At 33.0% G+C, this 19,527-nt stretch overlaps 1 protein-coding gene across 1 annotated transcript; it reads left to right on the forward strand.

The window, feature by feature from the left end:
• The first annotated feature begins 6,835 nt into the window (after window positions 1–6,835).
• On the forward strand, window positions 6,836–7,953 carry ch25h (cholesterol 25-hydroxylase). Its single transcript, NM_001008652.1, is given in 1 exon segment — window positions 6,836–7,953. A coding segment is annotated over 1 exon segment (756 nt). The 5' UTR covers window positions 6,836–6,865; the 3' UTR covers window positions 7,622–7,953.
• Window positions 7,954–19,527: the final 11,574 nt, after the last annotated feature.

Consider the following 19,527-nt stretch of genomic DNA (forward strand, 5'->3'; position numbering starts at 1 on the left):
GGAGAGAGAAAGACAGAAAAATAAAATAAAAATAAAGAACATGATATAAACTTGAGGGTAAGACATTTAAGAATCAAGAACAGTACATAAATTAAAGTCATTACAAAATGAAATAGTTCTGTTTGCTTTCTTATTTTTAGATAATGAAATTAATTGTATGTAATGACTAAATTCTTGCAAAAACACAGGAAAATATGGTTTAGTATTAGTAAATGTGCATTTGTGGATATGGAATTTACAAAGAAAATAAATTAAATTTATAACAAAACAAGCATTTCTCTTAGTAGGGGCAGATTCATAATAACCAAAAACAATTTCTTTAAAAGTAACAGAAACATCTTGTTGTATATTATCATTAATAAATAATCCAATATGTTTCCAAAATTGTACAGCATAATTACACTCCCAAAATAAATGAATAACAGTTTCAGTATGAAATTGACAAAATGAACATTTTACATCAATATTAGAATGAAACTTTTTCAAAAATTGTTTTATAGGATAAAATTTGTTGATCAATTTAAAAGACACCTCTTTGACCTTGTTGGTGAGAAAATATTTTTGTTGCAAAGACCATATTTTTTCCCATATCAAATCTCTATAGATATTATTCCAATAAGAGATTACAGGGGACAATGTAGCAACTTTTTCAATAAAAAGAGATCTAATTTTGTAATTTCTATCTTTTTTGTTTGAAAAACAAATTTTACCCACAAATGTTTCTGTCGGATCAGAAAGGTACACTTTTTTAGGAGTGAGATGAATGGTACTTTTGAAGAGCATAGTAATTCCTGATGTTATAGCTCCCATAACAATGGCGAAATTTTTTGGACTTACTGGTATGTTATACTCGGAAATAAATTCAAAGTAATTCATTAAAAAACCTCTTTTGTTAAATAACTGACTAACTAAAAGCAAACCGTTGTTAAACCAATCACTGAAAAACAAAGATTTATTTTTATATAAAATATTTTGGTTATTCCAAATAGAAAATGTGTGAGGAGTAAAATTATGTTTATAAATTAAAGTCCAGGCCAGAAGTACTTGTTGATGGAAATTTGAAAATTTAACAGGAATTTTGGTTATGTTATAATTACACATCAATAAAAACTTAATGCCTCCAACAATAGAAAATACCTGTTTTGGGAAAATATTCCAAATTGAGTCTTCTTTATGTAGATACTGGTTAAGCCAATTAATTTTGAAAGTATAATTTGAAGAGCAGAAATCAATACAGTTAAGACCTCCTTTATTATACGAATTTATTATAACAGTCTTTTTCATATAGTGGCATTTATTTTTCCAGACAAAGTCTGTTAAAGTTTTATCAATTAGTTTGCATGTAGGCTTATCTACGTACAGAGATTGAGCTGCATAAGAAAGACGAGACAGGCCCTCTGCTTTGGTGAGCAAAATTCTTCCTTTAATAGACAGATCTCTTTGAAGCCAACTATTCAATTTTCTTTTAGTTTTTGCAACAATTGGATTAAAGTTAGCATCACATCTATTTTTATCGTTAGTTATATTTATGCCAAGGTAAGATACTGAGTTTTTAACAGCTACTCCACAAATTGAGGAAACACCACAATTTTTAATGGGAAGTAATTCACATTTATTTAAATTAAGATTTAAACCAGATGCATTGGAAAATGTTTGTAGAGTATTTAATGCAGCCGCCACTTGAGATGAATCTTTTAAAAACAATGTTGTATCATCTGCTAGTTGACTTATAATTAACTCTGTACTTCCAATAGTAATTCCTTTTAAATTACTCCTTTTGATATGTAAATTAAGAAACTGTACTGCAATTAAAAACAAATAAGGTGATACTGGGCATCCCTGCCTTACTCCACGATGTAAAAAAAATCTTGGGGAAGTACCACTGCTTAACTTAATAGAGCTATTTATGTTTTTATATAACATTTTAATCATTTTACAAAAAGTAACACCAAACCCAATTTCTTTAAGCGCTTGAAATAAAAAACCATGTTCTAAAGTGTCAAAGGCTTTATAATAATCCAAAAAAAATATGAAACTGTCTCCATCAATCATATCAGAATAGTCTAGGATATCTAAAATTAATCTTATGTTATTAGATATATGTCTATTTGGCATAAAGCCTGACTGAGTTTCATCAATAATAGAAGGTAAAATTACTTTTAATCTTTTAGCTAAAACTATAGCAATTATTTTGTAGTCGTTGTTCAACAAAGTTATTGGACGCCAATTATCTAATAAATTTCGATCTTTATTTGGTTTGGGGATTAGCGTAATCAAACCTTGGCATAAAGTAGGTGGGAGAAAAGAGTTATCTGTACTTTCCTTATAAACACTTAACAAGAAGGGAGCAATATTTTCACTAAACATATGGTAAAATTCTGAAATGAAACCATCAGTGCCAGGAGATTTATTCCGTTTTAATGATTTAATTGCTTCTTCAACTTCTGTTAATGTGATTGGAGCTTCAAGAAAAGCCTGATCAGCATTCTCCAATTTTTTTACACAAGATAATGTTTCGAAAAAATCTAAAGCATTTTGTTTATTAAATTTAGAGGTGTACAAATCATTATAAAACTTAGCACAAAAATTAGCAATAGTCTTCTGGTCTTCACATATTGATTGATTAATTATAAGTTTTTCAATTAGATTTTTTTGCTGTTGTTGCTTTTCCAATCTAAAAAAATAAGAAGAATTCTGCTCACCTTCTTCCAACCATCTTTTCCGTGATCTAATAAATGCTCCCTCTGCTTTTTCCTGATAGATTTGATCTAATTTATTTTGATAATGGGTAAATTCAACCTTTTCACTATCAGACAAAATAGTTTTAGATAGAAAATCAGAAATTTTGCATATTATAATATTTTCATTTTCTTTTCTTTCTTTCGCTAATTTACTGCTAAATGTTCTTAAAAACTTTCCGATTTCATATTTTGCTAACTCCCAATTCTTTCCAAAAACATTTTCCTCGTTTGCTTTTTTCCAGTACTTGCAAATTATAAATTCGATTTTTTCATTTACTTCTTTATAGTTAAGCAATGAACAATTCAATTTCCAGTAAGAATTGATTCTACATAAGTTGGCAGTTTCTGAAAAAGGAATAGTTATCGAGATGCATCTGTGATCAGAAAAGGGTGATGGAATAATGTCTGAATTAGCCTTATTTAAATCTCTTGAGATAAGCCACAAATCTATACGGGATTGTCTGGAAAGAGAGTTATTTCCCCATGTGAAACATTTTTGATTAGGATGAGTGTCTCTCCAATTATCAACTAAACAGAATCGTTCAATGAAAGTTTTAAAATAAAGATTTGAGTTATCAGGTGATTTTGGAGGCCATCTGTCTAACCTATTATCCAATGCAACATTAAAATCTCCGCCAAGGATTAAAAAAGCATTTGGGTATTTAGTAAGTAATTTCAAAATGTGTTGTTCTATTAGATCAAGAAGTTTTTCATTTTCTTTTTGTTGATTAAACCCATAAATATTAACAATGATAAACATTGATTTGGATATTTCAGTTACAAGACAAATATAATGGCCATTTATGTCACATTCAGAGCAAATAATTTTCCCATTAAATTGATTTTTAAGGATGCAAACACCAGCTGATTTGTTTGTACCATGAGCCATCCATAAATCTAAACCCCACTGAGATCTCCAAAAATTATAGTCCTCTTTTACAGAATGACATTCTTGCAAAAAACAAAAATCAGTTTTAAACTTTTTCATATACAAAAATATAGCTTTTCTTTTTAGAGTATTTCTTAACCCTCGTGTATTAAATGAAATTATAGAAAGAGACATAACAAAGAAGATATAACCTAGAATATTAAACTAGATTATTCTCGAAAAAGGATTTGCAAAGCTTCATTCAGAACGATGAGAACTGCAAACTCTATATGAACTATAAAAATAATGTAGTGTTAATTAAGGTGCATAAATTTTACATCAAAGAACAAAAAAATTTTTGTAAATCAGATTAAATTACTAAAGTATAGAAGCTACTCAGTTGAACAATTTTACTTTAGCCCATAAAGTTTTTATAGACTATATTCAGTGATATATTTTTTTTCAGGTGTGTTAATAGAAAGGTAAGAAAAAAGAATAAATAAATAAAATTGTAAAGTCAAATTCCAAATTGAGGCCCTTTTTGTAAAATACCCCTTTACTATTGGCTTAACTGTGTAAAAATGAGAAATTAGCGAAGTAAACTATTAAATCAGTTTTAATTGTCCTAAAAAGGCCATCAATTTAACAAAAAGACATTTTTTTTAACCAACTTAATATTAACATCACACACCTTCCCATGTAAAGTCTCAAGCAGGAGGGAATATTTCGTTTCCCTCTACGAAAGCCCTACTTCCGATGAAGTATGCTCGTTTATTATCTTTTCTTGCTTTCTCCACTGCTGGCCATAGTTTGTTTCTTCTTTCTTTATCTGCAAGGGATAAGTCTTCTGATATTTTAATGTTATTTTCGCGCAAAAAGGCAGAGTCCTTTGCTGCACGCCAAACAGCATCGCGAAAGAAACGGGAAGCAAATTGTAGAATAATTCCTCTGTTCTTGTTTGGTTGCTTGCGACCTAACCGGTGTACAGTGTCGACGGCGCTGGAGAGTCTGTCCTTGTCCTCTGGTAAGAGATGCTGACAAACGTCTATAACCCTACCACGAACATCCTCTCTTTCATTTTCCGGAATGCCGTGCATCCTGAGATTCCACCGCCGCGAGTAACTTTCTAACTGTGACAGCCTTCGGTCGTGTCCCACGCACGTTTCCTCTACCTTATTCAGTGTGGATTCCATCACTCCATACTTGTTTTTCAGATGGTTAACCTCAGCACTCACAAATTCGATAGCTTCTTTCACACTTGTAATTTGTTTTGTATTTTCATTAATTACCTCCTTCATGGAGGTAATCGCTCTTGTGTTTTCTCCGATCACATTTTCTAAAGCATCAGAACGGGTGTTTATTAATTGAGAAAGAGCTCCGAGTTGGGAGAGAATGGCAACCTCCGAACTTTCAGTTTTCCGTTGTTTTGTAGCAGGTGATTTGCATGGAGTTTCTGGAAGTGCAGGGAATTCTTCCTCACACATCATAAATTCGTCAAAGTCCACACTAATTTTTGAATAATTGTGTAATTTTTCCGTTTCATAACTACATGAGGCTCCCATCGTTTCACTCACGTTACTGCTAACATTAGCAGCGTTAGCTGTCCCCAGAGACACGTTTTTGTTCTTCCTTTTCTCCGATTTACCCATCTTATCACAAACAGGGACTAATTCTGTAGTATTTATATTATATTCTCTCTTTGCACAGAGTAAAATAGCTTTCAACTAATAACACTACTAGCCAATTACAATGTTTGAGCTTACAGAGCACATCGATCCGCTTGTTGTTAGAGCGCCATCTTGGTCGGACTCCTCAAAGCGAACCTTATTAATACGTTAATCGGGTTTACTGAAACGTCATCATCTTCTTTTCTTGTTATTATTTTATTATTATTATTTTTTATTTATTGCAATAAATAAAACATCGCTGCATCGACAGCCTAAGAACGTAGAACTATTTTTTTTATTTGATTAACAATTTACAATTATTTACAATTTGTATTTAAAAGAAAGTGAAAATAATATTTTGTTGAATGCAATGCATTCAACATCTGCCGTGTAAAACCAATGCTGGATAAGTTGGCAGTTCATTTCACTGTGGCGACCCCTGATTAAGAAATTGACTCAGCCAAAAAGGAAAATAAATATGAACAATGCCCTCGATCATTAGGAAAAAGATAATCTGCTTTAAGAAATGTACTGTTCTTCTTGTTTGAGGTTTACAATGAGCAAATTTTCAAACTGTTAAAAATCAAGGTCTCTTTAAAAAAAATATTTTTGTGTATGAAAAACTTAGTCTAACAATAGTCATAAAACCAGAAAAGTTCAGAAATATCATAGATAAATTAAAATATTTAATCAAGTAAAATAATAATAATAATAATATATTTATTCCAAATAAAGGTAACTAGATATAGCAATCAAAAATAAATTAAACCAGTTTCTTCTTGTAAGTAAACAAGTTTAGCAATTTGGGATTTCGTTAGATATATATTATATTTTGCTAAATCATAAAATGTAGGTCATTGACTTATTTCATTGGACGTTTATGGGCTGTAATAAAAAAGTTTTTATTTTTCACAGGCGCACTGGGGGTAGGACTAGCGACAATAAATAATATAAACAGCAGGCGGCGGTGTTTAGCTATCTAACTATTCCCCTATCATTTTCATAATTGTTGTTCTAGAAACAGTACACCAACGGACGTGAACATGACACACAGGCACACACACACACAAAATACTAAACCATATTTTACCAGATTAATTATTATTTTGCCATGTTTACAAAATATAAAAGTGTGAAATATCAATAAAGTAGCATTTATGCAGGATTGACAGATCCAGCTCGCAGATAATCACTCGCAGTGTCATCACTAACTTTAAGTTCGTTAACAAGTTCTGATTTTACATTACTCTTCTTTGTCGTATGTTTTGTCACTATGTCCACGTGTTGATTCAATACCTCCATCTTCTTTGGGAGTTGAATCTTAATAGACTAAACCATTTTCAGTCTTTTTCGATATTACGTTATTTTTATATTTAATATGATCTAAAGTTTATAATCACCTATCTGATTATTCTAACATCCTCTGTGAGGTCACGCACGCACACTACGTCGAGATATCCTGGAAATTCCAACAGGAAGAGCCATTTAGGGCAAGGCATCAAGAGTAAGAGGCGGGACTTATTGCTTTATAAGGGCTTGAGAAAGCACCATGTGCCATCATTCAGATTTAGAACTGAAAAGAAATAGAAATGTTTGGACTACAGCACATCTGGGACTGCATTCTGCAGTACGAAGCACAGCTAAGGTCTCCATTTTTCCCAGTCCTCTTCTCAATTACAGTCTACCTAAGCTTCTGCCTGCCTTTTGTCCTTCTGGATGCCCTGTCTCCAAAGGTAGAACTGATAAGGAGATACAAGATCCAACAGAAAGCCAGCGTGTCTTGGACTATGATGTGGAGCTGCCTCGCACTCTCCCTCTACAACCACGTGGTGTACATCTTCCCGCTGAGTGTCCTGCACTGGTACTGGAGACCTGTCAGCTACCTAGCGGAGGCACCTGGGGTCTTGCGGGTCGTCTGGGATCTTGCTGCCTGCCTGCTTCTGTTTGACTTCCAGTACTTTGTGTGGCATCTTCTACATCACAAAGTGCCTTGGCTTTACCGGACTTTCCATAAGGTGCACCACAAATACACATCCACCTTCGCTCTGGCCACTGAGTACTCTGGGGCTTGGGAGACCCTGTCTTTGGGGTTCTTCGCTGCGGTGAATCCCATGTTGCTTGGGGTTCATCCTATGACAGAGATGCTCTTCCACATGCTGAACATGTGGCTGTCAGTTGAGGACCATTGTGGCTATGACCTGCCATGGGCCACGCACAGACTGATGCCTTTTGGACTTTACGGAGGAGCTCCACACCATGATGTCCACCATCAGAAGTTCAAGTCCAACTACGCTCCATACTTCACTCACTGGGACAAGCTCTTTGGGACACTGCACTTTGAATGAACAGAACATTTGAAACAGACTCTTTTTTTTGTAAAAAGTTCTTTCTCATTCTGTGAATGAATACCTTTGACTCTAAAACTTTATAAAAGATTATTTATAATTCAGATCTGTTTGACCAATTTGTCTATTTATTGAGTGTCTGTATTTAAGAGTGACTGTAAAAACTGAGATGTAAGAAATGTATTATGTTAATCATATTATATTTATTATTTATAAGATTGTTGTTTTGCATTTATAAGTTTGTGTTGTTGTTATTACTAAATGTATTAACGTGGACCATGAAGAAATTCAACAAGCTAATTGCAATAAATCTGTGAAGTAGATAATATAAATACAGTGTCTGTGGTTACTTTCTTTTGCATAATATGATAATTAGAATTGAATAAAAATGCTAACTATTTAGAGCTAGATATGTTTTATGAATTAAATTTCATGAATGAAGTGATTCAGAGGTCTTAGCTAAAATAACTGAACTTTAAATAACCTATATTAATAAGTTGTAGTTTTAAGGCTTTTTTAAAAAAAATAAAATTGACTAATTTAATATGCAGTTGAAGTCAAAATTAATAGCCCTACTGTGATTTTTTTATATGTATATATATATATTTCCAATAGAGCAAGAAATTGTTCACTGTATGTCCAATAATTTTTTTTCTTAAGAGGGAAAGTCTTAATTGTTTTGTTCTGGCTAGAATAAAAGCAGTTTCTTATTAATATAAGAAAATATATAATATAATATAAAAACTATTATTATATATATATATATATATATATATATATATATATATATATATATATATATATATATATATATATATATATATATATATATATATATATATATATAATTTATTTATAATTTCTGTTTGACGGAGAGCTGATTTTTTTCAACACATTTTTAAACATAATAGTTTTAATTACTCATTCCTAATAATTGATTTATTTTATATTTGCCATGACGACAGTAAATAATATTTGAATTGATATTTTTAAACACTTAAAACCTATATACAGCTTAAAGTGACATTTAAAGGCTTAACTAGGTTAATTCGGTTAGGGTAGTTAGGCAAGTTATTGTTTAATGATGGTTTCTTCCATAGACTATTGAAAAAAAAAAGTGTTTAAAAGGGCTAATAATTTTGTCCCAAAAATGTTTTTTTTTTTACTTGCTCCAGAAGATAAAATATTATCAGACATACTGTGAAAATGTCCTCGCTCTGTTAAACATAATTTAGCAAATATTTTAAAAAGAAAAAAAAATCCAAAGGGGGGCTAATAATTCTGACTTCAACTGAAATTAACAATTTAAATTGCACATTTTTCGGACTTTTATAAAAATATTGGTAACACTTTATTTTGATGGTCCATTTGAGTATTAGTAGACTGTCTTTTTAATATCTGTTAATACTGCTTCTAAACAGACATTTAACTGACTATAAGAAACCTTGCAAGTACATGTCAACTTACATTAACCTTAAACTTAACCCCAACCAAACAGTCTACTTATAATCTAATAAGAATTAGTTGGCATGTAGATGCAATGTAACTTAAATTAAACAAACAGACCATCAAAATAAAGTGGCCAAAATATCTAGTAAAATATAATGTGCTGCCATCATGAGAAAGATAAAAGAAATCAGTTATTAAAACTATTACGTTCATCGTAATATGTACTACTAGTATGTTCAGTTATTAAAAAAAAACTTCTTTCCGTTAAATAAAAAAAATGGGTGGGTGGGGGGGGGATAATAATTCAGGAGGACTAATAATTCTGACTTTAACTGTTTGTGAAACGTGTATATATTTTGCCAAAATAGAAGCAATCATATAAAAGGCATGTTATATTTTATGTAGTAAACTGAGCAAGATTTATTTTTTTTCACTTAAAAGAAGTTTACACAAAATTACATGTTGAATTTATAGGATAAGATAATAATGGAATTCATAAAAGTTTCCATACACATGCTCACAAAAAATAACACAAAAGTTTATGAAGTAGAATCTTTTCAAAAAGTCCAAAGTTGTACCAAAAAGGGTTCATATTGGTAGATGTACAGATAAATACCTTAAAAGTAAATATTTGGCGAAAAATTCAAATGGTACACTTTGTTTTTTACTTTTATAATTTAAATATAACACTTTTTTTATTAATGTATACAGCACCTCTGAGGAACAGAAACAGTACAACTTTCCCTTGTTCAAAAAGCTTTAAAAATACCTTGTTCAATAGGCACTGCCCCAGTGACAATTTTTGTTCCTGTATTTGTACGAGTGCAATTATTAGTACAATTAATATAAATGAAAACTTAATACTACTTGCCTGTCTGACACATCTCTCTTTATTATAATAGTTTACAGGCAGATTTAGGGCAAGTTTTTTGTTTAGTGATAGTTGTTCATGAGTCTATTATTTGTCTTGAACAGTTAAACTGCCTGCTGTTCTTTAAAAAATGTCTTTTGGGTCCCACAAGCTCTTTAGTTTTTAGTTTTTTTAGCCGCAATAAAACAAGACTTTCTCCAGAAGAAAACATATTATCAGACATAAAAAATTTTTTTATAATAATAAATTAAAATTCTGATTTTAACTGTATATGTGAAATGGCATATAATACAGAACACCTTTAGTCCTCAGTGCTCAGCAATTGCAATTGATTTTATTTAAAAATAAATTTGAAAAAAGAAATAATATAAAACCAAATTATTTATTTTTTCTACAAACCTTTATCCGAGAGGCAAAGATCTTAAAAGTTCAAATAAAAGCTGAAACAATAAACAGCACTGCTGAGTAGTCATTTGTTGTGACTCCTTTTGAGTTCATGTCGTTTACACTCTGGTGAAAGTGTGAGTGAATGTTATGTGAACACACATCCTGAAAAAGACAATGGAGAACTTCCTAGTAGTATTCCCATAATTCCCATAATTCCCGTAATATGCTAACTGCAATCAAAGCGTGTGCTTTTTTTGTTTCTGATAATTAGGTTGATTTTCCAGTACTGGGTTATTGCTGGGCATCCGCTGCATGAAACATATGCTGGAATAGTTGACATTTCATTCCGCTGTAGCAACCCCTGATAAATAAGGGACTAAACCGAAGGAAAACTAATGAATGAATATTAGGTAGATGAAGTCAATATTTTTAGTAATAGTGTTTGTCTAAGGAAGCCTGTTCATCTTCATGTTTTTCTTTAATCAGTCTGTAAAATAACGTTAACAATTTAGCTACTGTTTTAGAGAGAAATGTCTTTCAACGATTTAATAAATCAATAATCAAGAGATTTATAAGGAAATAACAGACAGGTTGTCAATATTTTTATCAGTTTAAACACCATCGTCCTGAAAGCAGATCCTGAATGTTATGTGATGGCATTTTAGCGGTAAAAAATCAGTTTTGTTGTACAATGTGCTATTAATTACAAGATGGAAGATCTTTCGATTAACCTCTCCAACATTGCTGGACAAAAATAACTAAAAACAGTATTTTAATGTAAATGTTTAGCTTTTTTAATATGTATCCATTTATTTTCCTTCGGTCCCAGGGGTTGCCACAGCAGAATAAACCACCAACTTATTCAGCATGTTTTACACAGCAGATGCCCTTCCAGCTTCAACTCAGTACTGGGAAACATCCATACACTCTTATTTACACATGTACATATGGCTGATTTATTTTATTCAATTCACCTTTAACGCATATCTTTGGACTGTGAGAGAAATCGGAACACCTGGAGAAAACCCATGCAAACACGGGGAGAACATGCAAACTCCACACAGAAAAACCAACTGACCCAGCCAGGACTTGAACCAATGACCTTGTTGCTGTGATTGCAATGTTATGATTTTATGTTAATGGTATGCCTTTAAAAAACACTAAACCCAAGGAATGTGTGCTCCGACACGATACAATGCTTTAGAATGGCCATCCCAGTCCTTAGACTTAAAACATCATTGAAAATCTATGGATTTTTTTAAAAGGGCTGTTCATGCTTAGCACCCATCAAACCTGACTGCACTGAAGAAATTTTGCAAGGAGGAAAGGCCCAAAATACCTTCGGCAAGACTTCATGGGCTTTTCCTTGGTTATAGAAAGCATCTACAGGCTTTTATTTTAGCAAAAGATTGCTTTACAAAAGATTGATGTCATTATTGTTGGGGTTCCCAAATTTTTGCACCTGTCTATTTTTGTCATGATTTAAATTGCATTGCCTCTTTTGATTAAATAAATGTTATGTCAGAACTGAAATGTTGCTTTTTCCATAGGGTATATTGCTGATTTGAAAAGCCAGCAGGCTATGGCTTGCAATTATGAAAATTATCAGGGGTGCCCAAACTTTTGCATGAGACAAATCAAGTTCATGGTTTAATATTTTATACACTTTAAAAATTACTTAACTCACAGTATCATTTTGGTCTACATTTTAACACACAGTATGACAAATTTATTGTCCAGCACTAATAGTGTTGGGCAAAGATTAATCGCAACCAAAAAAAGTTGGTCTTGACATAATATGTGTGTGTGTGTGTGTGTGTGTGTGTGTATTATAATTATCTATTATATAGCATACTTACGGTAACACACCTAATTTTTAAATAAATGGAATAAACATTAGCTGAATAGAATAATTTAAAACATTTATTTATAATGAACATCATTATAAAAGAATGTGATGTTCTCACACAGGAAATCCTGGAAATGTCTTTCATCATTAATTATAGTCAGAAATACAGACTTCATTCATTCATTCATTCATTCATTCATTCATTCATTCATTCATTCATATTCTTTTCATTAATCTGGGGTCGCCACAGCGGAATGAACCGTCAACTTAAGCAGCATATGTTTTAGACAGCGGATCCCCTTACTGCTGCAAGCCATCACTGGAATCCCCCATACACTCATTCACACACATACACTATGGACAATTTAGATCACTTAATTCACCTATACATCATGTCTTTGGACTTGTGGGGGAAACCCATGCAAACATGGGGAGAACATGCAAACTCCACCCAGAAATGCCAACTGAACCAGCTGAGGCTAAAACCAGCGACTTTCTTGCTGTGAGATGACATCGCTACCCACTGAGCCACAACACTGCCTACTTTTCATATGCCTATTCCTTAAAAATGAACACTCACAATGTTGTTTTTATCTACACTTTTATAATATGTCTTCTTTAAAGGGTGCAAAAGATAAAAACATGGCATGATTGAAGCTGTTAAAATCTGTTTTTTTCTACAAAATGTGCTTTGATAGCATTGTGGAAGGATAAAGATCTTCACATTAACCTCTCCAGCATTGGTGGCCAGTAATAACAAAGAGTCCAGGTTATCAACACAAAGATGTAGCACCATTATGGCGACACACATAACTTTTAAAGTACTGCAATGAACATTAACTCAATAACCTGATGATAAAATTATAATAGCACAATAACACGAAAAGCACCCTGATATACAGTTGAAGTCAGAATTATCAGCTCCCCTGTTTATTATTTTTTCCCTAATTTCTGTTTAATGGAGAGAAGATTTTTCTCTATCCATTTCTAATCTTAATAGTTTTAATAACTCATCTCTAATAACTGATTTATTTTATCTTTGCCATGATGACAGTAAATAATATTTGACTAGACATTTTTCAAGACACTTCTATACAACTTAAAGTGACATTCAAAGGCTTAACTAGGTTAATTAGGTTAACTAGGTAGGTTAGGGTAATTAGGCAAGTTATTGTATAATGTTGGTTTGTTCTGTAGACTATTGAAAAACATATAGCTTAAAGGGGCTAATAATTTTGACCTTAAAATGTATTTTAAAAAATTAAAACTGCTTTTATTCTAGCTGAAATAATACAAATAAGACTTTCTCCAGAAGAAAAAATATTATCGGACATACGGTGAAAATTTCCTTGCTCTGTAAAAACATAATTTGAAAAATATAAAAAAACGACAAAAGATAATTCAAAGGGGGGCTAATAATTCTGACTTCAACTTTATATACATCAAAACATTTTGCAGTTAAAAATGAAAGCGATAGCTCACATAGGGAATTCTGGAATTGTGCCTTTCATAATTAATTATAGTTGAAAATACATGATTTGAACATTTTTTTACTGTAAATGTTTGGCTTTTTTAAATAAAATAAAAGGGCGTCAAGGTGGCGCAGTGGTGGCAACCATCGCCTCACAGCAAGAAGGTTGCTGTTTCGAGCCCCAGGTAGTCTAGTTGACATTTTTGTGTGGAGTTCGCATGTTCTCCTCGTGTTGGCATAGGTTTTCTCTGGGTGCTCCGATTTCCCCCACAGTCCAAACACAAGCATGCACTTTGGGTGAACTGAATAAACCAAATTGTCCGTAGTGTATATGTGTGAATGTGAGAGTGTATGGGTGTTAATGTGAGAGTGTATGGGTGTTTCCCAGCATACTGGGTTGCAGCTGGAAGGGCATCCGCTGTGTGAAACATATGCTGGATATAAGTTGGCAGTTCATTCCACTGTTGGTGACCCCTTATGAATAAATGAATATAATGAAAAGTCATACTTTTAAATGTGATTATTTTTAACTGTGTGTGATATCTAATTTTCCCATTTTCCTTTAACAACATTAGCACTCACAGTATTTCTCTAGATTTTAATATACATAGATCAACTTCTATTAAAAATGTAATTCAGTAAAATTCTGTATAATAGAGGGCGATGTTTGAAAAAATTATTTTGATATGAGTGCAAAAAATTATGAGCAGCCATAAAAGGGTCTTTTGTTTTATTAGCTGTTAAAATCTGTTTTTGCTATTAAATGTGCTTTTCACATTAACCTCTCCAGCATTGGTGGCCAGTAATAACAAAGAGTCCAGGTTATCAACACAAAGATGTATCACCATTATTTTAACACTAAAACACACAACATTTAAAAGATTGCAATAAACATTAACTGAAAAACATGGTGATAAAATTATAATAACACAATAATAACGGAAAGCACCCTGATATCTGTACATCAAGACCTTTTGCATTTAAATGCGATAGGGAATAAGGAATTTTGGAAATGTTCCTTTTTATGATTAATTACAGTTGAAAATACATGATTTGAACAATATTTTACTGTAAATGTTTGGCTTTTCTGAATATAATAAAAGGGCAGCGTGGAGGCAGAGTGGTTAGCACCATCACCTCAAAGCAAGAAGGTTGCTGGTTTGAGCCCCAGCTAGGCCAGTTGGCATTTGTGTGGAGTTTGCATATTCTCCCCGTGTTGGCGTGGGTTTTCTTTGGGTGCTCCGGTTTCCTCAACAGTCCAAAGACATGCAGTACAGATGTATTGAATAAACTAAATTGGCTGTAGTGTATGTGTGCACACACATAACTTTTAAAGGACTGCAATGAACATTAACTGAAAATAAATCCCAAAATAAATAATTATAAAGCTCACACTGGACATACTGGATAGATGCTTTTCATTGTTAATTATAGTTGGAAATAAAGAATTGTAACAGTATTTAAATGTAAATGTTTTGCTTTTTTAATAAAATAAAAAAATATATATATTAAAATGTTATGATTTCATGTTAATGTTATGCCTTTAAAAACATTAAACTCACAGTATCATTTTGGTCTACCTTTTAATATACAACAACTGCGCGAAGCTGAAAAACGGAAGCGTAGCGGTTTCAAAGGTGGACCAGATAGAGTCATTAAGAAGCTGCGAATAAGAAGCTGGATTCAGCCTCATTCCTCCTTATCGCAAACACAACAGCAGTCTGGTAGTGATTGCGCTGCTTTTTTCTAGGTTAATTATTGTGATATTGTAATGGTCGCTTAATGTTTGATATGCATTGTGTATAAATGTCCCCTTTAAGAGGACTTCTTCTGTTGTTGTTTTACCTTAGAGAGGTAAGCACGCATGTATGGGAAGCGCAGTTCAGTTCAGCGAGCTCTGTTTTGTCTGATGCTGTTTTGTCATCACTAGACTTAAGAGATTATTAGAGGATCATTCAAACAATAGCTCTAAAGAGACGTTGGTGAATTAGTAACGGTTTCTGCTGTTCTGACCTCAGCTGCAGATGTTAATGAATGGAGAATATATATTGGCGAAGAAGTGACGCAGTAGGTAGTGCTGTAGTTCTGTCGCCTCACAGCAAGAAGGTTACTGGGTCGTTGGTTCGAACCTCAGCTCAGTTGGCATTTCTGTGAGGAGTTTGCACGGTCTCCCTGCGTTTGCGTGGGTTTCCTCCGGGTGCTCCGGTTTCCCCCAAAGACTTGCTGCAGGTGAATTGGGTAGGCTTAATTGTCCGTAGTGTATGAGGGTGATAGGCCCAGACGACAGGCCGGCCGGAATGTGTAAAAAAAAGTTGTTATCATATGGACAAGTCTAAATGGAGGACTTGTTCCAAACAGCCGACCCCGCAACCATCGGAAAGAAGAAGATAGCCATGCGATAGCCTGCCATTAACATCATACAAAGGCCACTTCACCCTTCACCTCTGTGTGCTACTTCGCCCACATACAGCAAGCAACAAGCAGAGACGCTACAGTTTGACAAATATTACTGTTGTTAGACAAAAAAATGTACTTTTAAGGCTTTTTAGTCGAAAATGTAGTTGTTTAGATTGCAACTATGCAGTTTATTTGTAAGAATAGTACCTATTTTAAAATATTTACTATTTTTGAGAGCTCGTGGCGGCTAAAGACGGTTGACGTTGTTTATTCTACAAGATGGTGCCAGAACCGCATTATAAAACCTTGCTCAGTGTGTTCGCTTGAGCACGAAAAAAAAAGCTGAAAAACGGAAGCCTCATGGTTTTTAAGGTGGACCAGATAAAGTCAATAATAAGCTGCGGAGAAGAAGCTGGATTTAGCCTTGTCCCTCCTTATCGCAAACACAACAGCAGTCTGGTGAGAAATCTCTGTGGACGGATGGCATATCACGGATGTCACGTCCAGCTTTTAAACTTAAAATGTGAGCAAAATTTGCTGTTTTGTCATCACCATAAGGGGGTCACACACCAGAAGTGCCGCTTCACATTACACTATAGATAATCATTTAAATACTAGCTCTAAAGTGACGTTGGTAAATTAGTAACGGCTTCTGCTATCCTGATGTCAGCTGCAGATGTGAATGAATGGCGGAAGAAAGTAGTTCCTAATACAAAAGGGTTTTAGACTCTCTGTGTTTGATTTTCTTTTTTATGTACAAGATTGTGCCATCAAACTGTTGTATAAACGCAATATCACACGCGTAGCAGTGTGCTATTGTTGTATATCAACATATTTATATATACCAGCCTTAGCGCCCCACCAGTGCTGATATACAGCCATAGCACACTGCTATGAGTGTGATATTGCTCATTTATTTATTTATTTATATATATATATATATATATATATATATATATATATATATATATATATATATATATATATATATATATATATATATATATATATATATATGGGAGTTTCTTTCCAAATAAATTTTAAATGAAAATTCAAGATCAAAATTCAAGATCAAATAATCAAACTGTAAAATCAACTACCCAAATGATAAATCAATTGCTCAAACAATCAAATAGTAAATCAAACTGCATTCTCAAATCAGAAATCAAATGTATTTAGTATTTAATTTTCATGAACAACTAAGTAAAATCCTGTAATAATTAAATGACAAATCAAATGCTCCAAATATAATTCATATGCAGTTTCTGGTTGCTCCTAATTACACTCATAAAGCTGGAAGCTCATGATAGACTGAATACTAAGACTACAAAGACTCCTCATTCACACTGTCTTATTTCTCCCATGTGAAGCATTACTAAGTAGTTTTCCCTGTTTGTCCTGCCACATTTTGATCCTTGTTTTCCTTTGTTTTTCCTACCGTTTTTGTTGTTTGGCCTCCTGTCTAATAAATTTTTTGTTTACATTTGTCCCTGTTTGAGTTTTTTTTCAATTGAACTATGTTTGTTTGTTCTGTTAATATAAATTCTCAGTACCAATTTCCAAAAGTTTTTTGTTCTCCCAGCTTCAGACATTCTGCAGACAAAATATTCATATTTAACTTAAACAGTTTTGTTACAGAACAGTTAACCTCTCCAGAAAACCAATAATCTTGTGTTCACCCAACTAAATCTTTTTTGTATGACAAATAATTTTAGATCAGTGCAGCTGATGTTTTCAAAAGTTGAGTGAGCAAGAAAAAATGAAAGGAAATAAAGATTAGGTTTTTGCTGTTGTTGTTGTACTGGCTTATTTTTTTTACAGTGTGTACCACATGTCTTTGGACAGTGGAGGAGACCCGAAGTACCCGGAGGAAACCCATGCAAACACGGGTAGAACATGCAAACTACACACAGAAATGCCAACTGACCCAGCTTTGGCTCAAACCAGCTACCTTCTTGTTGTGAGATGACGGTGCTCACCACTGAGCCCCCATGCCTCCCCTAGGACAACAATATTATGAATATGAATACCCAAAAAAATGGTCTTTTAGTGTGAAAGCAAAGAGATAACTGGTGGTAATGCTTGCCTGCTATCTGCATCCACCCAGATGTGGGTTTCCAGACACATGGGGGACTTCAACGCGTGGTGTCAAAGAAAAACTGAGATAAAAGATTAAATCAGTTCTGCAGTGTTTTTTTTTCCACAGAAATTACATTGTAAAACGTGATTTTCCAGTGATCTGAAATGTGTGATATTTATGTGTGCCACCATCACACACCGTCTTAACTACTCACCCACAGGAGACTTTTCTCTGTGAGTCAGACAAGCACAGACAACCATTGTTACCCAAAATATCTAAAAGCTGAGGAAAAAGTGAAGGAAGAAAGAGAACAAGCGAAACAGTAAAAGTGAAAGTGCGCTAAAAATCAAGTTTCTCCTTTCCTACACATCCTCGTGATTCTTGCGTAATTCTGCAAGAACAAAAGGTTGGACTTTGATGTTGCCATTGGGGTTACTGAACCAAAACGCAGTATTGTGCAACTTCCTTTACAAGTACAGACAGATGCAAAATCTGGCTCCTACAAAGTGATTTTGGTTCCAACCTAAGGACACAAAGAGATGCATTATAAAGTGCTTTAGATTTTGATATTTAGACAACTGCATTGTATTTCCAAGTGCACGTACAAGCAATGTTGATGTTACAATCAGTCAAACTGGAGGTTTGCAAGTTTATACTAAGCTAATGTTTCAAACCTACAGTTCAGGTAAAGGTCTCTTTCCCCTTAACAATTGACATGCTTCATTTTACATAATGAATTTGAACCATATAAACTTTATCAGGACAGCTGCTGCATATTATAAAGATGAGACATTTCAATGTGCATGTCACATTTGCAAAAAAAAAAAAAAAAAAAAAAAAGTTTAATTAAAAAATTAAATGTCCAAATTAGTGACCATATCACAAAATCTCATAAGTTTATATCACATCCATCATTATATAAGCTTATTATATATATATACGTTTTATATTATTATTGAGCTTTATATCTCACACGAAAGCAGAATTAATAAGCTGATTTGTTGATGTATGATTTGTCAGAACTGGACAATATTTGGTCAAGATATGATTGTTTAAAAAATTCTGGAATCTTAGATTTCAAAAAATGTAAAAATCACCTGTAAAGATGTGCAAATATTAATCATTAAATACTGTGTGACTAAAACTGCATAAGTTTGGATATATTTACAGAATAAAGAATACAGACATTTTGCTCCAGGATCACATATGTGTAAATAATGTTTGTTTGTTTGCTTGCTTTATTTATAGAGCGAATTTTAACAGTGATTTCTGATCAACTAGCTAAAACTGGTTTTCTGATCTAATTTGCCTCAATGAAGTGTGTCAGTGATGAAGCTCAATGTAAGTAAGTGCCAGACCATTCAAACCTTTAAAAACAAATGACAACTTCTTTTGAATCCTA

Source organism: Danio rerio, chromosome 12 (genome assembly GCF_049306965.1).
Source record: "Danio rerio strain Tuebingen ecotype United States chromosome 12, GRCz12tu, whole genome shotgun sequence".
NCBI classification, from domain to species: domain Eukaryota; kingdom Metazoa; phylum Chordata; class Actinopteri; order Cypriniformes; family Danionidae; genus Danio; species Danio rerio.